The sequence below is a fragment of the Dipteris shenzhenensis genome, chromosome 8, assembly GCF_047967505.1.
Source record: "Dipteris shenzhenensis isolate YYH24624 ecotype China chromosome 8, Dip_SZ_1.0, whole genome shotgun sequence".
Taxonomy (NCBI): Eukaryota; Viridiplantae; Streptophyta; class Polypodiopsida; order Gleicheniales; family Dipteridaceae; genus Dipteris; species Dipteris shenzhenensis.
In genome coordinates this window covers 39824876-39841822 of record NC_141603.1, presented here as the reverse complement: position 1 = coordinate 39841822, position 16947 = coordinate 39824876, and the positions used below count along the sequence as shown (strand labels likewise).

Sequence of the window (16947 nt, the reverse complement as noted above, 5' to 3'; positions counted from 1 at the left end):
CAGTTTCTTCTTCTAGGAGTGCACATGTTCCTTCAGCTACAATACACCAAGTGAATCTCCTTCACCTCTCCCATTTGCACGAAGGCAAAGCACCCTTTATCCACAATGAAAGGCACAGATAGATGAAGACGTGGTCGGTTTTTTAAACTCAAATGGAATTCGTTTCAATGTTGCACAATCTACTTATTTCAAGGAGATGGTGGCTGAAATTGCAGCATTTGGGCCCACAAATACCCCTCCCACTTTTGATGCATTGAGGGGAAAGCTTCTAGAGGATGAGGTGAAGGCAGTTAATGAAGCCATTCAGCCTATGTGAAGAAGAAATGGTGTTAAGTATGGGATCACTTTGGTTGCATATGATTGGAGTGATGTGCCAAGTCGCTCACTTGAGGGCATTTCGGCATATTGTAGAGGATCTTATTTCTACATACACTCCATAGAGTGTGGATTTGACACAGATGTGAGCAGATACAATGGAATATGTGGGCCCATCCAATGTTATGCAGCTCGCTTCATATGGTGAAAATGCCAACAAGGCTACAGGTGCATTATTGGAGCAAAGGTATCCTCACATTCAACAGAGTTCTTGTGTTGCCCATTGTTTAAATAATTTGTTGAAAGACATTGGCAAACTACCCTAGGTAAGAAATGTTATTGACAATGGAAGAGAGACAGTTGCATTTATTACACGCCATCATTTTTCTCTCTCCTTGTACCACAAGTTTGCAAGCAAGGAGCTTTTGAAGTATGCGGAGACAAGGTTTGCATACAATTATTTGATGCTTTGAAGACTCATTGACATGAGACCTGTACTTAAGCAGGTTAACGCAACCCTAGAGTGGGATACATGGCCCATTTCTAAGCAGGCCCTTGGGATGTTGGTCTATGATTTATGTAGAGGCAGAGAAGACATTTAAGCTGATGCATCACACCTATACGCTTTGTGTAAGCCAATTGTGTTGTTGCTGAAAAATGTTGATGGAGATAAGCCTTATATTGGCAAAGTATATGAGGGGATGGATCACATGATAGAAAATATCAGAGTGTTAGAGAAAGGTCTCCACAAGTTGAGAGAGTTGGAAAGCTTGTCCCTGAGCATATGGATTCAATACTACTCTCCCATCATGCAGCTGCGTTTGTGTTGGACCCAGAGTTTCAACACAAGGGAAGTGCACAACAAAGTGATAAGATGGTGGTCCATGGTTGGAACCTCACTCTTCAAAAGATGACGCCAACTCTGGATGCTCGGCGGAACATGAAGGACCAGCTTTCCAGTTATCACAATGAGGGCATATTTGGGTGGCCAGATGCCCAGCATGATAGGTAATCTTAACTAGTTTCAATGTTCAGATAATACTATTTAGTCAATAGCGAGTCGTGACTCATAATTTTCAAATTTTATGAGCGTTGCCATACATCTAAATTTTATGAGCTTTGCATTTTCAGGTTTCTGAGATGATTATGGAGCTGATTCCCCTAAGCTGCAATTGCTTGCCATTCGGATTCTTAGCCAGGGTTGTAGCTCCTCCTCTTGTGAGCGCATGTGGAGCAACTTTGCCCACATCCATACAAAGAAAAGGAACTGTCTCAAAGCATAAAGGGCACAATCTTGTCTTTGTTAATGCAAACTTGTGTTTGCCTAACAAGATGAGGCAGGAATAAACGCATGACAAGTTTATTGGTTTTAATACGCCTGATGATACCCTTACTAATGATGATGAGGAGGAGGAGATGGCAACAGCAACGGATGATGAGGAGGAGGAGGTTCAAGTTGAGGCTTGCACTATCTGGATTGTAGATTTTGATCATATGATATAGCAGATGGCCTTAAGATTTTTTGTCAAACCTCTAATTAGGGTTTTTTCGTGCATGTTTTCGCATGATGCCTCTACCCTCTACCATCCACTCTCCCACTCTCCCCTACCCTCCACTCTCCTCCTCTCCTCTACCCTCTCTCCCCTACCCTCCACTCTCCTCCTCTCCTCTACCCTCCACTCTCCTCCTCTCCCCTACCCTCCACTCTCCTCCTCTCCTCTACCCTCTCTCCCCTACCCTCCACTCTCCTCCTCTCCTCTACCCTCTCCAGTCTCCTCCTCCTCCTATTCCTTATACTCCCTACCCTCTCTCCCCTACCCTCCACTCTCCTCCTCTCCTCTACCCTCTCCAGTCTCCTCCTCCTCCTACTCCTTATACTCCCTCCTCTACCCTCTCTCTCCCCTCCACCCTCTCATACTCTCCTCTACCCTCTCACTCTCCTTTGCCCTCTCATACTCTCCTCTACCCTCTCACTCTCCTTTGCCCTCTCATACTCTCCTCTATTCTCTCTCTCTCTCCTCCTCTACCCCCTCATTAAGTCCTCTTCCTACTCCTCATACTCTCCTCCCTCCTCCTCCTCCTCCTCCTTTCCCTATTCCCTACTCCTCTCCACAATGCTGAAAGGTCCATATTGGAGCCGTGCCACCTACATTCATAGTTATGCGGGTTGCCAACAAAAAAGAGCTGTTTTGGCCAAGTTCTTCATGACAAAAGTGCAACAGAATTGAAGCCAGAGGGCATGGGAGGGACAAGGAGAGGTGGGAGCAAGGAGGAACCTGCTCAGATACCAATTGTTGGAAATGGAAGCAAGAGAAGGCAAGAGATTGGAGCTGAAGCAAGCTAGAATAAAATTGCAGCTACACAAATGAACTACAAAGCTAGGGAACCCTACCTAGGTGTATGGTGGCTAACTCACCCCTAAACTCAACCTCTAACTGAGGTTAAGGGTAAATAACCTTATATAAACGAAAAAAGTCCCTGATTACATAACATTGGCCACTGCCTTATAAAATATAAATATTTCTAACAAATAATTTACAACAATAAAGCTGAAATCAAGCTACACACTAGCTACAAATCAACGGGGATGAGCATAAGACAACTTTTCGCAAGGAGGGGGCTGTATCTAATCGAATGCTGGTCCTTGCATTGATGAATAGGAAACCTATTAGTTTGTGATGGTTTCCTTCTATGAGATCCTTATTTACAGCAAGAGCAACCCCAAGCACATCCTGTATGTTAAGAAAGTCTGGACGCCACCAAATTGCATGATGGTTTAAGAGCTTTAGAACAACTATGTAAGCTTGTAATGCAAGCTTGAAGCCTTATGAGGCAGTTTCAACTACTGTGTCAAGGATTTGAGCAGTCCCAAGCAGGTGCCTTGTATATTGTGCGGCCAATGACCTCACTACCCTAACTGCCCACAGCAATCTTAAAAAATGTGCAAAATCAACTAACATATGAGTTTTATGAGCTTTTAACAAAATCTAAGCTATCAAGTGAACTTGTGCCTAATTGTGTTTGTACCAAAAACATACAAAATGCTTCACAGCTTAGTTTTGGCGATCTACAACCGTCTAGAAGGCCGACCAATAATAGAAACAAGGCTGATGAGGCAGCTGAGCTCAAAACTTACCCTGAAGAGCCTTGGGATGCACAACCAAATGAGAGGACAAGGGAGTTACGAAGCCCAAAATGCCAAGCTCACTTGTAATGAAGCGAGAAAAGGGGCCAAATAGAGGTCCTTTAGGTGGAAAATGTGGAGGGACTATATAAGTCCCCATCCACCCCTACTATGTACCTTTTGATGTGACATCTACTCTCCCTTCCTCCTTCCTACCTACACTCTCACTTTCTAGGATTTTTTGCATAGATTTCTAGAAGGACGGTCCCCCTCACCACTCACTCACAAATCATCTAGTCCCTAACCTCTCACACATGCCACGCCCCACATCCTGCACCCTCTTCACTAGAGGAGGGGTAAAGGATGCCGTAATGAAACTTCATAATGGCCGAGCGAAGGATCATGAGGGGCTATGCACTGAGTTCATTGCATATGGGATTAACCTCATTAATTTTGAATTATGTGTTTCAGTTATTAGTACAACGAGTAACCTGACCTATCTACGACTGGCTAAAGACCCACTCCGTTGGGTCTCGACATGGGATCTCAAAAGTAGCCTTGCTATTTTGAGAATGGTATCCAACGTTTTTTTGCCACATGCTTTCAAGATGGTAACAAAGGTAAAGCTACTTCGCGACAGACCTTGCTCCTGCATTCGCACAGAAAAGCTAAAGGCTTCCTCACTTTCTTCTTGTGATTGTATTGAGTGTATTTGGGCAATGGCTATCCGATATGTGTGTGTGTGTGTGTGTGTGTGCGCGCGTGTGTGCAACTGAATGTTTGGGCCTTCAGTTGGATCCCTTACCATGACATCCAAGCATACAAGTCCAAAGCCAACACATCCTCCTCTTGCTTGTTACAACCAACATGGAAAACGATTGGGACATAGTGGGAGAGCAAAAGGAAATGCCACTTGGGCATTATATCAATTCCATCACTATGTTCCATGCTTCTCATACATATAGTGGTGAACCACACATGTTCATGGATGAATTGAAGCTAAGTGGTGAAGGTATTGTGCATTACCTAGACTAATCGTTTGCTCTCGGTCATGGAGCCACAAATTCCATGCAAAGAGCAGAGCAGTAGGGAAGAACCAACTGAGAAGATGGTTCCCTCACATCTCACAACTTCCTTTTCCTTTTCTGTGGCCTTTCCCTTCCATCACCCCTTCACACTCTCGTGTTTCTTCCCCTTCTTCCCCTACCCTTGCCCCTTCCTTTAACCTCTATGACATCATCATAATCACTCTCATTGTCTGCTCCTCCTCTACCATAGCCACCACCTTGCAAGCTCTGCATCAGTACTGGATTTCATTCATGAGGTACTTAGACACCGCGAGAGGATACTCCGAGCACATAGACAAGAGCAGACTTCTTCCTCGGTTGATCCCTCTCAAAGCTCTATCACCGAGTTCTTTCAGATGGACCCCCACGAGACGAGGCCTTGACATGACCGTGACTCGGAGCTTGAGACCCGACAGCTCAGACAGAGGGTTGACACACAGATCACACTTGGGGACATCCCCTCCTTGTTTAGAGTTGGAGCCTGACCGACGGGGGTCACAGTGGCCCTGGTTAGACGCAGAGCTACAACCAGGAGACCGATTAGGACTGCACCTTTGAGTGGCCGAAAAGCACTCTATTGCCAACTTCATGCCTCCATTGCCTCATCCACCCTGATGTCCTGCTGTAGATGATGATGATGATGATGATGTTGATGATGATGCTGATGCTGAGATTGATATATAGTCGACCATCGACGTGACTATGTTGTACTTAGGACACTTAATACTGGCATTCTGTATTTTTTGCATTTTGCATTGGTGTGGATGCTCATTTAGTAGCTCCACTACCACAGCTCGTTTGTACCAGGTTTTTCACAGTCTCATAGACCCATTGGTCTTCCAAAGACTTTAATAAACAAACTTTCTTTCTTTCTTTCTTTCTTTCTCTATTCCCTACCTCATTCTCTCTCCTACCCCTTCTCCTCCCTTCTTCCCCTCTCTCTCTCCCCCACTTCTGCTAGTCTATCCTCTTTCTCAAAATCTGCCCCTACCCCCTTTTCTACATTGGTTTCAGAGCCCGACTCTGGCACCTTTCCTTGCTTCCCCGTTTATCTTCACTCAAATCCCAAGAGCTGCTACGCCAACGCTAAGAAGCAGAAGCCACTAGCTGTTAGAAATGACCCAACAGAGGGTACACACAGCAGAAGACTTATAGTAATGCCCAGGAGCTCACACAGTGTGCGTGTGGAGTGTGGAATCACAAACTTCTTAACTTATGTGCATAAAATAGATGTGTAGACTCATCAATAGACAATGAACCAGCCAGATAGAGAAACCACCAAAATATATATATTTCCGTCCAAAACTATGGACACAAGACAAGAGAGACAGATCCAAAGTCCCACCAATGGTGTGGTCCTCTGATCTTACCACAAGGTCCTTCTCCTATCAGCTGACTATCTCTAGACTCGAGCCCGCGTGCTCCACCTCGAGCTTCTGTAGACTTTCCGTCCGAATCCCTTCCACCTTGCTGTTTTTGCACCAGCCTAGGTGGGCAGCACTCTGAGCTAGGTCTGCAGCTCTACAGCTCTCTTGTCTCCTTCTGGATAGGGGCCCACAAGTGGCTGATCTGCTGCTCCTTCTGCTCCCTGAACTGCTGCTCCAAGTGATGAGAAGTGAGGCCTCAAGGACCTCCTTTTATAGGGCCCCAAGGGCTGGCAAAAATACCGACCAGCCTGCAGCAAACTGGCCGACCAGTCTGTGGCTGGTCCAGCCCTATGAGGGCTCACAACCCAGCGCTTTTGGCCCCACACTTCTAGGGCCTTTGGCCCTCCAATCTAGGCAAGGGCCCATCCCTATATAAAGCATGCCACTGCCCCCTAGCAGCCCTATTTGCTGCTCCACATCTGCACCTGCACATCCTGCCATAACTGCGCCTCTGCCAAGCCCTTTTCCAGTTCCGTACAGAGCCGTACACCCTGTAGATGTCAGCGCCATGTGATCGCTTTTTATTCCGGGTTCCTTGTGCTGGCTACTGCTTCGCCTTTTGCTGCTGCAGATTCATCCTAGCTCCGGGTACCCTCCATCTCTTTGATTCTTGCCCACAACAGCTCTAGATGTGCTGCCCACATGACAGCCAAGATGCTGTCCATGTGGCAGCCCCATCTTATCACTCAATCCCTTCTAGCTTTGTCCACATGGCATCCAATCAGATGCCCATGTGACAGACACTCAAACCCTAGGTTCACCCCCCCCATGCTCTCCTCATATGGGGGCTTACAGATGGGGAGGTGACCTTTCCAACACTAGCCTCAACTCAACACTAGTGACACGCAAATCAAAGGGAAACTCAACTAAAATATCATGCCCAAGCTCTGCTAAATCTCAAGCGAACTGTGAGTTTGCTAAATCTTGAGCGAACTGTGAGTTTCTTGTCCAACGAGAATCAATGAATGGTTGATTCACGCTGCCTGCTAGTCTCAGGCACAACTAATCAAATCAAAACGACCAGTTTTCCCGACTCGATACATCAGTCTGTCATCCGTGGTCATTATCAGTCGTGTGCCTCTCAGTTGCTTGTGGTCATTGGAAGCAAGACATCGACCAGACCCCGTAGGTTACGTCTCATAGGCCTTCTCCACAAATCTGGCTACTCGACGTCGAGCCTACACTGTGCCAACATATTCACGACGATCGGGCGTCGGTTGATTTCGACCCTGCGCTGCTCGTCGTTGTCGTCATCGTCGCTCCAATCCCGTCGCCGTCTACGTGCTGTTTGCCATCGCCAACTTGCACACGCTTGCACCCAGGCCGCCGTCAAGTCCGTCACAACGTCACGTTTTGTCGCATCCTAGGTCTTAGGTTAGACTTTACCAAGGTTAAGTCGGTTAGTTGGTTGGGTTAGTTACTTGGGTTAGGTTAGTGAGGTTTGGTTAGCTAGGTTTGATTAGTTGTTCGGTTAGGTCAACCTAACTAGGGTTCAATTAGTAGGTTAGGTTCGATTAGACTAAGCCCGTGTCCTAACTGTCTTACCAATCTTTAGGTTAGGAGTCCTAAGTGTCCTAGGTGACTTAGACCCCCCCCCTTTTTTTTAAGAAGAAAAAAAAACTCATAATTTTCCAACCTCTTTCAAGGGCTTTCCACAGCCCTAGTTTGGCCCCTCCAGGCCTCGTTTCGAAGCTTCTTTGACGACCTTTCTTCCAAGCCTCTCCATCAACCTTTTTTCGTGTCTCCACACTATCTCAAGTACTCACTACAACAGGGATTTGCTATCCATTTCTCCTTACCTGCATTCGAGCTCCTCTCTCCAAGTCCAGTCACCATGCCACTGAAGTGTGTCCCTCGTGATATATTGTGTGACAGTAATGAGGCTACTCAGTATGAGATCTCTACCATATATCAGGAGTGGATTCATGGCATTCAAGAAGAGTATATGCAGAATTCTAAAGCAGCTCCCATATTTACAGATTTGCAAAAGCCTTCTAGTTAGGGTCATCCAGATTTCAAATTACATAATGGGCTGTTGTGGTGCCAAGACAAGATTTATTTAGTGCCAGACTCAAAATACCGCCAGCTGGTTTTGCAAAAAAATGCACTTCTCTCCCATGGCTAGACATGCAGGTAAAACATATGAAAGTATCAAGTAGAGCTTTACCTAGGAAGGCATGTGGAGAGATGTGGCTAAATACATGGCTGAATGCTTGCCTTGCCAATACAATAAAGCAGATAGCAAATTACCCGCAGGTCTCTTGCAGCCATTACCCATTCCAACGGGCAAATGGACGCACATAGCCATGGATTTCATCACAAGATTGCCTTCTATAGAGAGGATGGGACAGCATCTTTGTTGTGGTGGATAGAATTGACAAAACAAGCCTATTTCATACCCACTAAGACCCGGTATTCAGCATCACAGGTTGCTTGGCAATTCATAGAGCATGTCTTTAAGCATCATGGTTTCCCTCAGGAAATTGTCAGTGACAGAGATGCAAATATATACCTAGATGAATCCAAGAACATTCCCAAACTCATCCTCTAAAAACACAACATAGTGCAGTTCAAATCTCACGATAGTCACTCATAAGATTAAAAACCATAAACTCCATCATGGTTTTCCTCAAGAAATTGTTAGTGACAGAGATGCAAAGTTTATGGGTCACGTTTGGCAGGATATATTTACAGCAGTGGGTACTTTACTCACACCTAGCACTGCTTACCATCCTAAGACTGATGGGCAGTCGGAAAGGGTGAACAAATGGGTGGAGGAATATTTGAGGCATTTTTGTCATGATACTCATAAGTTTTGGGATAAATGGTTATCACTTGCTGAATTTCGCTACAACAATACCAAGCATCTCTCCATTGGAATGAGCCCGCCGTTTGAGGCAATGTACGGATGCAAGGTCGGGATGCCTTCTTCAATTGCTGACATGGCTGTGAAAAATCAGCAAGCACAGAATGACTTGGATGCCCTTTTGCAGTTGGAAAAAAGGAATATGCAGGATGCCCAAGCCAAGCAGAAGAAATATGTGGATGAACGCAAGAGATATTTGTCTTTAAAGAGGGAGATTATGTGCATTTGCATCTCCATAAGAACCATTATGCCTCGCTGAAAGGTAATACCAACACAAAGCTTGCTCATAGGTATTACGGTCCTTACAGGATCATCCGCAAGGTTGGAGAGGTAGCATATCAGTTGGAGCTACCCAGTACCTCCAAGATCCATGATGTTTTCCATGTGCCTTTGCTGAAACCACATGTTGGACAGCATGTCCATGTTCTTCCAAAGTTGCCACCTATGGATGAAGAGGGCCACATCCTCTATGTTCCGGAGTGCATCGTGGGTTTCAGAGACCATGTACTCCAGAACAAGGCCTACGTAGAGTATCTTATCAAGTGGCGGGGACTCCCTGAGGATGAAAATTCACGGCAGCCAGAAAGCATTGTCCAAGACCACCCCTATCTCCTACTTGATTGATTAGTAGTCGCTGTTTGCTGCACTTTTGGACAGCCATGCTGTGGAATTTTGAGGGCAAAATTCTATGAGAAGGGATGGCTGTAATGAAGGGGGAAAAAGGGCCAAGTAGAGGTCCTTTAGGTGGAAAATGTGGAGGGACTATAAAGTCCCCATCCACCCCTACTATGTATCTTTTGATGTGACAAGTAATCTTATCTACTCTCCCTTCCTCCTTCCTGCCTACGATCTCTCACTCTCTCTTTCCAACCTCATTCTTTCTCCTACCCCTTCTCCTCCCTTCTTCCCCTATCTCACTCCCCCCCTTCTGCTAGTCTATCCTCTTTCTCCAATTCTGCCCCTACCTCCTTTTCTACATCACTGAAGGAAATGAAAGAGCATAGCCTGAGGGCCTGACACAGGTAAGAGTAAGCAAGACAATGAGGCTACCTCAGCTATGATACCATGTAGAAGGATGGGGGGGAGAGGTGAAGGAAAAGAAAGAGCATAGATTAAGGGGAGAGAGCAGGAATACCCAATGCTCACAGTTCTGCAACCATGGAGAAAGACCATGATGGACAATGACATGGTTTGATAGTCGAGGTTGCCAATGGACAGTAATGCTATGGCCAGGATGCACATATCACCTCTCACATAATTGCAATGTTGCAGATGATTTCTTTGCCTTTGGTATGAGTCCCACCACTTGTTTGCCTCAACAAATGAGACACAAACTTCAACAACTGAAAAACAGATCCTAGAACCAAAATAGTTAAGCAACTTGATTATTAAAATCACTGTAGCAAATAAGTATGCATAACTGTATACATTTTCAGGCATCCATTGAATATCACCTTCATTCAGGGTCAGGAGTATGTGCCAAATTCTCAATCCCATTGGACTCCAGCAGTTATTATCTCAAAAGAAACATAGATCACAAGACCTAAATATAATTTGCAAGATTTCAAAACAGTCTCTCTGGTGGATAGAAGAAGTGCACCGTAAAATGCTGGGGTTGCATTAACGAAATTTCATGCTGAGGCTCTTTCTGATGCAAGTCTGCTGAAAATTCGCTATTTCCCCCTACGCAAATGATTCGGCAACCACAACAACCAGACTATCAAAACATTATTGGAACATCGAAAGGTTTTCTTCCAAGTAACCAACACATTAACCACTTGTAAATCATACATTATAAAAGAACAAAGGACACTTTAAAAAATAGTGTGCAGATCAAATCACATTACCATGCATACCTTTGAATCCTGGCAAAGCAGGAAAGTCCTCATTTTGAATGCTAAATTCCTGGCTCTGTTGGACAATAGGGTTGACACCAACTTGCTTTCTCAAAGCTGCTGCAGAATTTACGACTTCACATGTTTTAACCTTGCCCTTTTCCAATAATCTCAAACAAATACACTGGACTTTCACAAAGGAAAACTGCCCAATCGCTCAGGAGGGAATCTTCATCAGAGCTCCCCATATTCCTAACGTCATCTTATGAGCCAGTTACAAACAAAAAAGGGCATGTGCACACAGAAACAGACCTAGGCCTCCCTGAGATCCTCCAGAACTTGGACGAGTTGACAGTTGTGGAAAGTCATTTATATCAAAGGCTGCCCCATCATTTGAAGCCCCATCACTCACCAGTCCCATGGAGCTTAACTGTCCATTTCCAGTGGCAGCCTGTGCTTGTGCGACACTGCCCAGGCTGTTAGAAAAACTGTTCCCAAGGAGTGACACCATTTGAGGAGATGCTGCGAAAGAGGGAGACATATGTAAGATTGTGAAGCAATACACAAGGCTTCCCCCACCCCCCAAAGAGAGAGAGAGAGAGAGAGAGAGAGAGAGAGAGAGAGAGAGAAGAACAAGAACAAGAACAAGAACAAGAACAAGAAACATGAAAACGGCTTACATGTCCTATGAAGTGTCTGGAGCTCAAACATAACGAACTAGTGTGTACTTCTAAGAACCAAAATGTATCCAATCTTACATACTAAGAACTAGAGAGACAGATACATAATTATAAAGCTGATGAATATAATTGTTATACTTTTATGATCCTTAGAGACATGGTCTATAAGACCCAATGCAACATCACATATCCCTCCACAAAAACTCCCCTTTCATACTTTCTGGTGGGACCTGTGCATCTAGGTGTATTAGTACTACAACAGATGTGACAGCTATGAATGTATATTCTTCTTAATGAAAGGGTTCTTTAAGCCCCCCCCCCCCCCCCCCCAAAAAAAAAAAGTTGTGGTCTACAAACCTTCCATCCCATTTTGTTCATAGGAGGACTCCATTTTTCCTCCCACCCATCTAATTTTGACTGCATCTTTGGACCAAGAAAGAGACTGACAAGACAATTAAAATAAAGCACACAACATATACACAAAATTGCACAAGTAGCCACTTATAAACCAAAGCAACAGTTAGGAACTCATCAGTGCGTAACCATCCCTCTTGGTTTAAAAATCTTCAAGCAGACCTCAGTTCTTGATAAGACGTAGAATTAAAATAACTAACTAACTGCAAGAAAATGCAAAGCATTATGGAAAGAAAACAGATTAACTAATAAGACCATTATCCCTCTCTCTTTAAGACAGGGACAGCTCAAGGCTTTTGTATACTGCAAAATTCTCTTAACAAAGCTTCCTACTTGTTGGGCGTGTTGGTTTGGAGTAAGTAAAGCCCTTTGATTCCTATACAGAAAAACCTCTTTTGTATTGTAACAGTGCTCATAGCTTAGCCTGGCCCTTACAAGCTGCATTAAAATAAAGCAAGATTTTATAAATAACCAGCTCCATATGTGTGGCTTCAGTTTCTTACCCTCCAAATTTTCTTTTTCTGTCTACGCATGTATTAAAATTCTAGTTTTCTTCAAACATACGTCTCTTATGACTGCAGGAAAATATATATCACCTATGTACCAATAGCAATTACCTTCAATTTTACATTCATGCTTGCATGTTTGCAAGACCTGTTGAGAGCATCCAAATGCTTGTGTAGGTCAATGCTCCCTTACATAGGTAAGCAATAATGCATATACTTCCAAATGAAGTTCAACCCCCGTCTCTAGTCCTCGCTTGTAATTTAGGAAAAATCCATCTTAAAGAGAGTGGATATCAATATTCCATGCCTATTTTGCCAATGAGTATCTCCTTTTTCTCACTCATGGATTTCACTAGCGGGCTATCCAACTGAGGCTTCAGCCCCTTTTCATAAACTCTACCAGTTGCTCCTCTTGTTATCTCTAACAGGTCGGCAGATGGGACAGGCAAACTGGGTAAGCAATCTGCTGGCTCAAGTCAGGCTCGGTCTGGGCAGTCAGCACGTACAGGTGCTGTCGACAGGTACAGGTGTACAGTCGGGCTGGGGGCAGACTGTCATTGCAGAATCGGCCAGGTCAGTACAGAATGTGTACAGACTCGTCAGCCGGTCTGGGGCTCTGGTCAGCAGCAACAGCGATCTGATCGGCCTAAGGAGCATTTAACCTATAAGAGGAACCCCATTGAGGGATCTTGTACTTACTGTGTGCCTCCTCATATCCGCCTATCTCCAGCAGGGCTAAGAGCAAGAGGGAGCACACGCATAGGAGTAGCACAGTGAAGAGTGCTTCCAAGGCTCCAAAATTTGGATTCAAGAGGACACTGAAGGCCGTTGTTGGGCCACACATCTGAAGGAAGGTGAACAGCAGCATGAAAGCAGGCCACCCGTGAGGAATCTTGGTACTTACTGTGTGCCTCATCATTGGCTGCAGAGCAGAGCAGCAAGGAGGCCTAGGAGTACTGGCACTCATGTCTGCAGTCTCCAGCAGGAAGAAGCAAGGAGGAGTGCACACATAAGAGCAGCACAGTCCTGCCCTGAAGATCCTTTTGGGGGAAACTAAAGGCCATTGTTGTGCCACGCATCTGATGGAAGGCGAATAGCAGGACAGCAGGTGAAACCCTCTATTTTGGTGCAAAGTGAAGCAGCAGCACGGTGTCCACATTACACTCTTTGAGCAGGGTGTTTTGTATACGGTTCTGTCTCTCGAGAGTATAATAATTATATTGTTTACATTGTGTCTATTCATATAGTAACATGTGTCTACGTCAGTAACACTTGTGTGCACAAGACTGTGTGAGATTTGTTTTACTCAGTGTGATTCCTGGGCATATTCTTCTGCTAAGAGAGTACTGGCTACAACAAGCAACCTCCATCTGTTTTTCTAACAACCTTTGTGTCAACAAGTGCATTCACTATTGCTTAAAGCTACACTACAACAAGGGTCAATTATACAATAGAGCTTCAACATCCTTAACAGAAAACCCCGGCTTATATGTGAGCATCTTCATCACTTATCAGAAGACACCCAAGATTTCGGAAACATTCTTTCCCAGAAACAACTCTTCATACAAACGATTAGCAAAGCTTGTCTATTTTCATTACAAGGAAAAAAAGCAGGAATGAAAAAAGGGGGGAAAGACAGCAAGCACAAGCTTTAACAGTATCAAACAAATGAATATCAAGCTCTCTCCTTTAGAGGAAGTGAAGATAAAGCATCAGTCAAACCTTGTTGAAGAACAGTACTCAAAGGTCTTCCCGGACCTTGCATACCAAGACCTCCAGAGCCACTGCTTGGCCCTAAACTCACACGTGAACCACTTAAACTGGGCATGCTAAGGCCAGTCCCCGAATTAATGGTTCGGCCCAGACTACCCCCCACAGCCCCACTGATCATGCTGCCAACTGAGCTTGTAATTCTAGGCCCAGCACCTCCGATTACAGAAGGAGAAACTCCCAGCCCAGGAACAGCTCCCCGATTATTTACAGCTCCTGAATCTGGGGATGGTCCTGAAACAGAAATCGCAACTCCATTCATACTACTGCTATAGGCATGGCTTCCTCCAACACTAATGCCTGCTCGACTTGTCATCCCACTATGTCCATGAAGCCCTCCATGGGATATCTGCAAAAAAATTCCACATAAGAGTTGAAACACATCAGAATAAGAGCAACCCTAGGCAGGAAATATCAAGCATGATAATGATATGCACTACAGCAGCCACATTCATCCTTCACCAAGGGGTGCAGCATCATGGGGTGCATGTGCAATCACCTACTACGAGACACGACAAATATCTTCATACAAGAGCTATTTCCACTGAGTGTACAAGCATCCGGATAATGCCAGGAAAATGTTCAGATTCTTTATGTACAAGAAACAGTAAAAATGGAAATTCCGAAGCTTATTGTTATCAGCCTCAAGATTTCAAACCATAAACTATATCACATGTAGAAGGCCTACCCACTAAGTTCATCAGTGGTGACAGTTAGTGATGATCATTGTATAAACATGCTTGTGCACATGCATACATATCCACATAATCAACACATTAGCCTGCAATTATACAAGGATCCTTATATAGAGTTTCTCTACAGGATTTAGAGATGGTCGGACTCAATTATGATCATGACTAGTATTGAGGAAAATTGAGAATCCAAAATTTGGCTGCTGGTCAGAAATTAAAGAGAAATAGTCAAATTTATTGATGTATGACCTGCCTAATACCTGTGACAGAGCAACTGGCAAATTATTGGTTGTGAACCGTCCTGCCGGTAAGCTTCCTGATGGTTGGTGGACAGCACCTGCAGGAACACCTCCAAGCCCAGAATTTCGTGAAGGTAATGAAGCAGGCATTGTTGGCATATTGTAACTCCCATGCACATTTTGCAATCCTTGAATGTTGCCTGAGTCAATGCAAACATCCAAAAATCAATCTCATAGGAGTATAAAATTCCAACGACTCCCTTTTTTACTTAAAAAACACGAGTAAATGTCAGCACAAAATCAGCTCATAACCTCGAGGCAATCAATTTTTGTACTTGTCTTACCTGTATGGTGAAAAACAGGCGCTGAACCAGAGGGAGCAGAATATGATGATGCAAATGGCCTTGCCGTACTGTTAGAGTCCAGTAAGTTTGAAGCTGAGCTGTTAAGCATGGACTGCATCAAATATACAAAAATCAAAACAACATAATACCAAGCTGCCATAGCTTCACCCAATTGCCATTAGGCAATGATATTGGTCTTTATATCATAATGGTAGAAACAAAAAATAGTCCTGTTTTGGTTCCCTCCCCCCACCGTTTGCCCATCAAAATATCTGCAACCAGTGTTTTAACACAACAGAAGCTCAGACCAGCTTTAAGGGCTGGTATGTTGATAAAATGAAGCCATGATGAAGTCTTGTCTTTTTATCAGCTTTCTTAGAGCTTGAAGTATAAATATACAATACCGATTTTGAAGAAAACATGCAAGAACTATTCCAAGAATAAAGAGTATAGAAAAAATAACATCAACACGATCATTAAGGAAAAAAGCCTGAAATTATAGATAAATATGCAAGATGCAAAATCTCAAAGAGCAAAGCTTGCATGTGCATACATCAATGTTAAGGACAAAATGTAAAGCATAACTGTAATAAAAGAGGTAGACTGAAACAAAGCTGGACTCCACTTCCAAATGACTGAGTTCCAGGTAAAATCCACCCAAGAAAGGAATTTTAGAAGGGGCCCAAAAATTGCAGGTAGGCAATGTGAACTTAAGTTAGTTGTCACTTTTAGCATAAGAGGGACTAATGTTAATTTGTAAACAGCAAGAATCTTTCAGACTAAAAATTGCTTACTAATACTCTCATAATAAGCCTGCAATCGCCAGGTGCACAAAGAATACGACTGTTACAATGACTGCCACAAGCGCTGGAGTACAATAGAGAGGTCCTCCTTAGGCACCTGCTAAGGGCATTTTAGCTGGGCTCAATTTGGAGGCTGAACTGCTGTGAACTGATGAGGAATGAGGATGGTCTGCCCTCCTTTAGCCTCTCGCATTGTCAACTATGTGGCAGGACCACAATGGAGCTATGCAAAGCCAACCACGAGGATGCCAGGTTAGAACGTGTGCCAAAACCCCCCCGTGTGGTATTTGAACCTTGCACGAGCTTGTGACACATGGATATGAGGGGAGAATAGTCCCATATGCAAAGATGTAATTGGACAACTCTTGGATATATTGAAGTATTGAACCCCTCCTCAATATCCCGCCCACTCTTTTGGGGCATTGGGGAGGCATTGCACGGCTATAGACAGATGCTTGGGACCCTTCGTACCTGGTGCACCCTTGAGTGACAGATGCCCCTTCCACTGTTAGAGCCTGTGAGCTGAAGTCTGAGCTGAAGTCTGGACTGTGCAAACTGTATGGTGGCAGCTTCTGTAGACTAAAGAAAGACTGCACACATGCGTCGGACATGGCTGGCCATGTGTGCTTTGATTCGCGACTGTTCTGCCTTGGCCTCCGACAGCATGCGCAGCAAATTGAAAAGAAGGCAGCTAGCACAGGATTCGTGGCCTGGGACAGCTCCGAGCATTCAATCTAGTCGGCCTTGCCTTGTGTGGGTGGTCAAATTTACTGTCAGCCTTGTCCTGTGTGGATGGTTGAATCTATTGTTGACCCGGCCCTATGCAGCCATGTGGGGGTGGTCAGCTCTTGTACTTGGGGGGTGT

The 16947-nt window shown here is 44.5% G+C and overlaps 1 protein-coding gene and 1 non-coding gene across 5 annotated transcripts in view; one reads left to right on the top strand and one right to left on the bottom strand.

The window, feature by feature from the left end:
- The window catches only part of LOC147899487 (putative NOT transcription complex subunit VIP2), a 48674-nt gene that overhangs the window by 24762 nt on the left and 6965 nt on the right, over nt 1-16947 (bottom strand). Inside the window, exons 3-8 of one of the 4 annotated variants that reach the window (XM_087377949.1) lie at nt 15280-15391; nt 14957-15135; nt 13957-14353; nt 10947-11156; nt 10647-10751; nt 10400-10482 (exon numbers count right to left, since the gene is read on the bottom strand). In XM_087377949.1, the coding sequence (XP_087234075.1) occupies nt 10400-10482; nt 10647-10751; nt 10947-11156; nt 13957-14353; nt 14957-15135; nt 15280-15391 (1086 nt within the window). Of the gene's footprint in view, nt 1-10399; nt 10483-10646; nt 10755-10946; nt 11157-13956; nt 14354-14956; nt 15136-15279; nt 15392-16947 lie in introns of all 4 variants that reach the window. The other 3 variants (XM_087377948.1, XM_087377951.1, XM_087377950.1) reach the window with 3 other exon arrangements.
- LOC147899488 (small nucleolar RNA snoR35) lies at nt 15280-15357 on the top strand. Its single transcript, XR_015541479.1, has one exon. It is a non-coding gene; the product is annotated as a small nucleolar RNA snoR35 (small nucleolar RNA).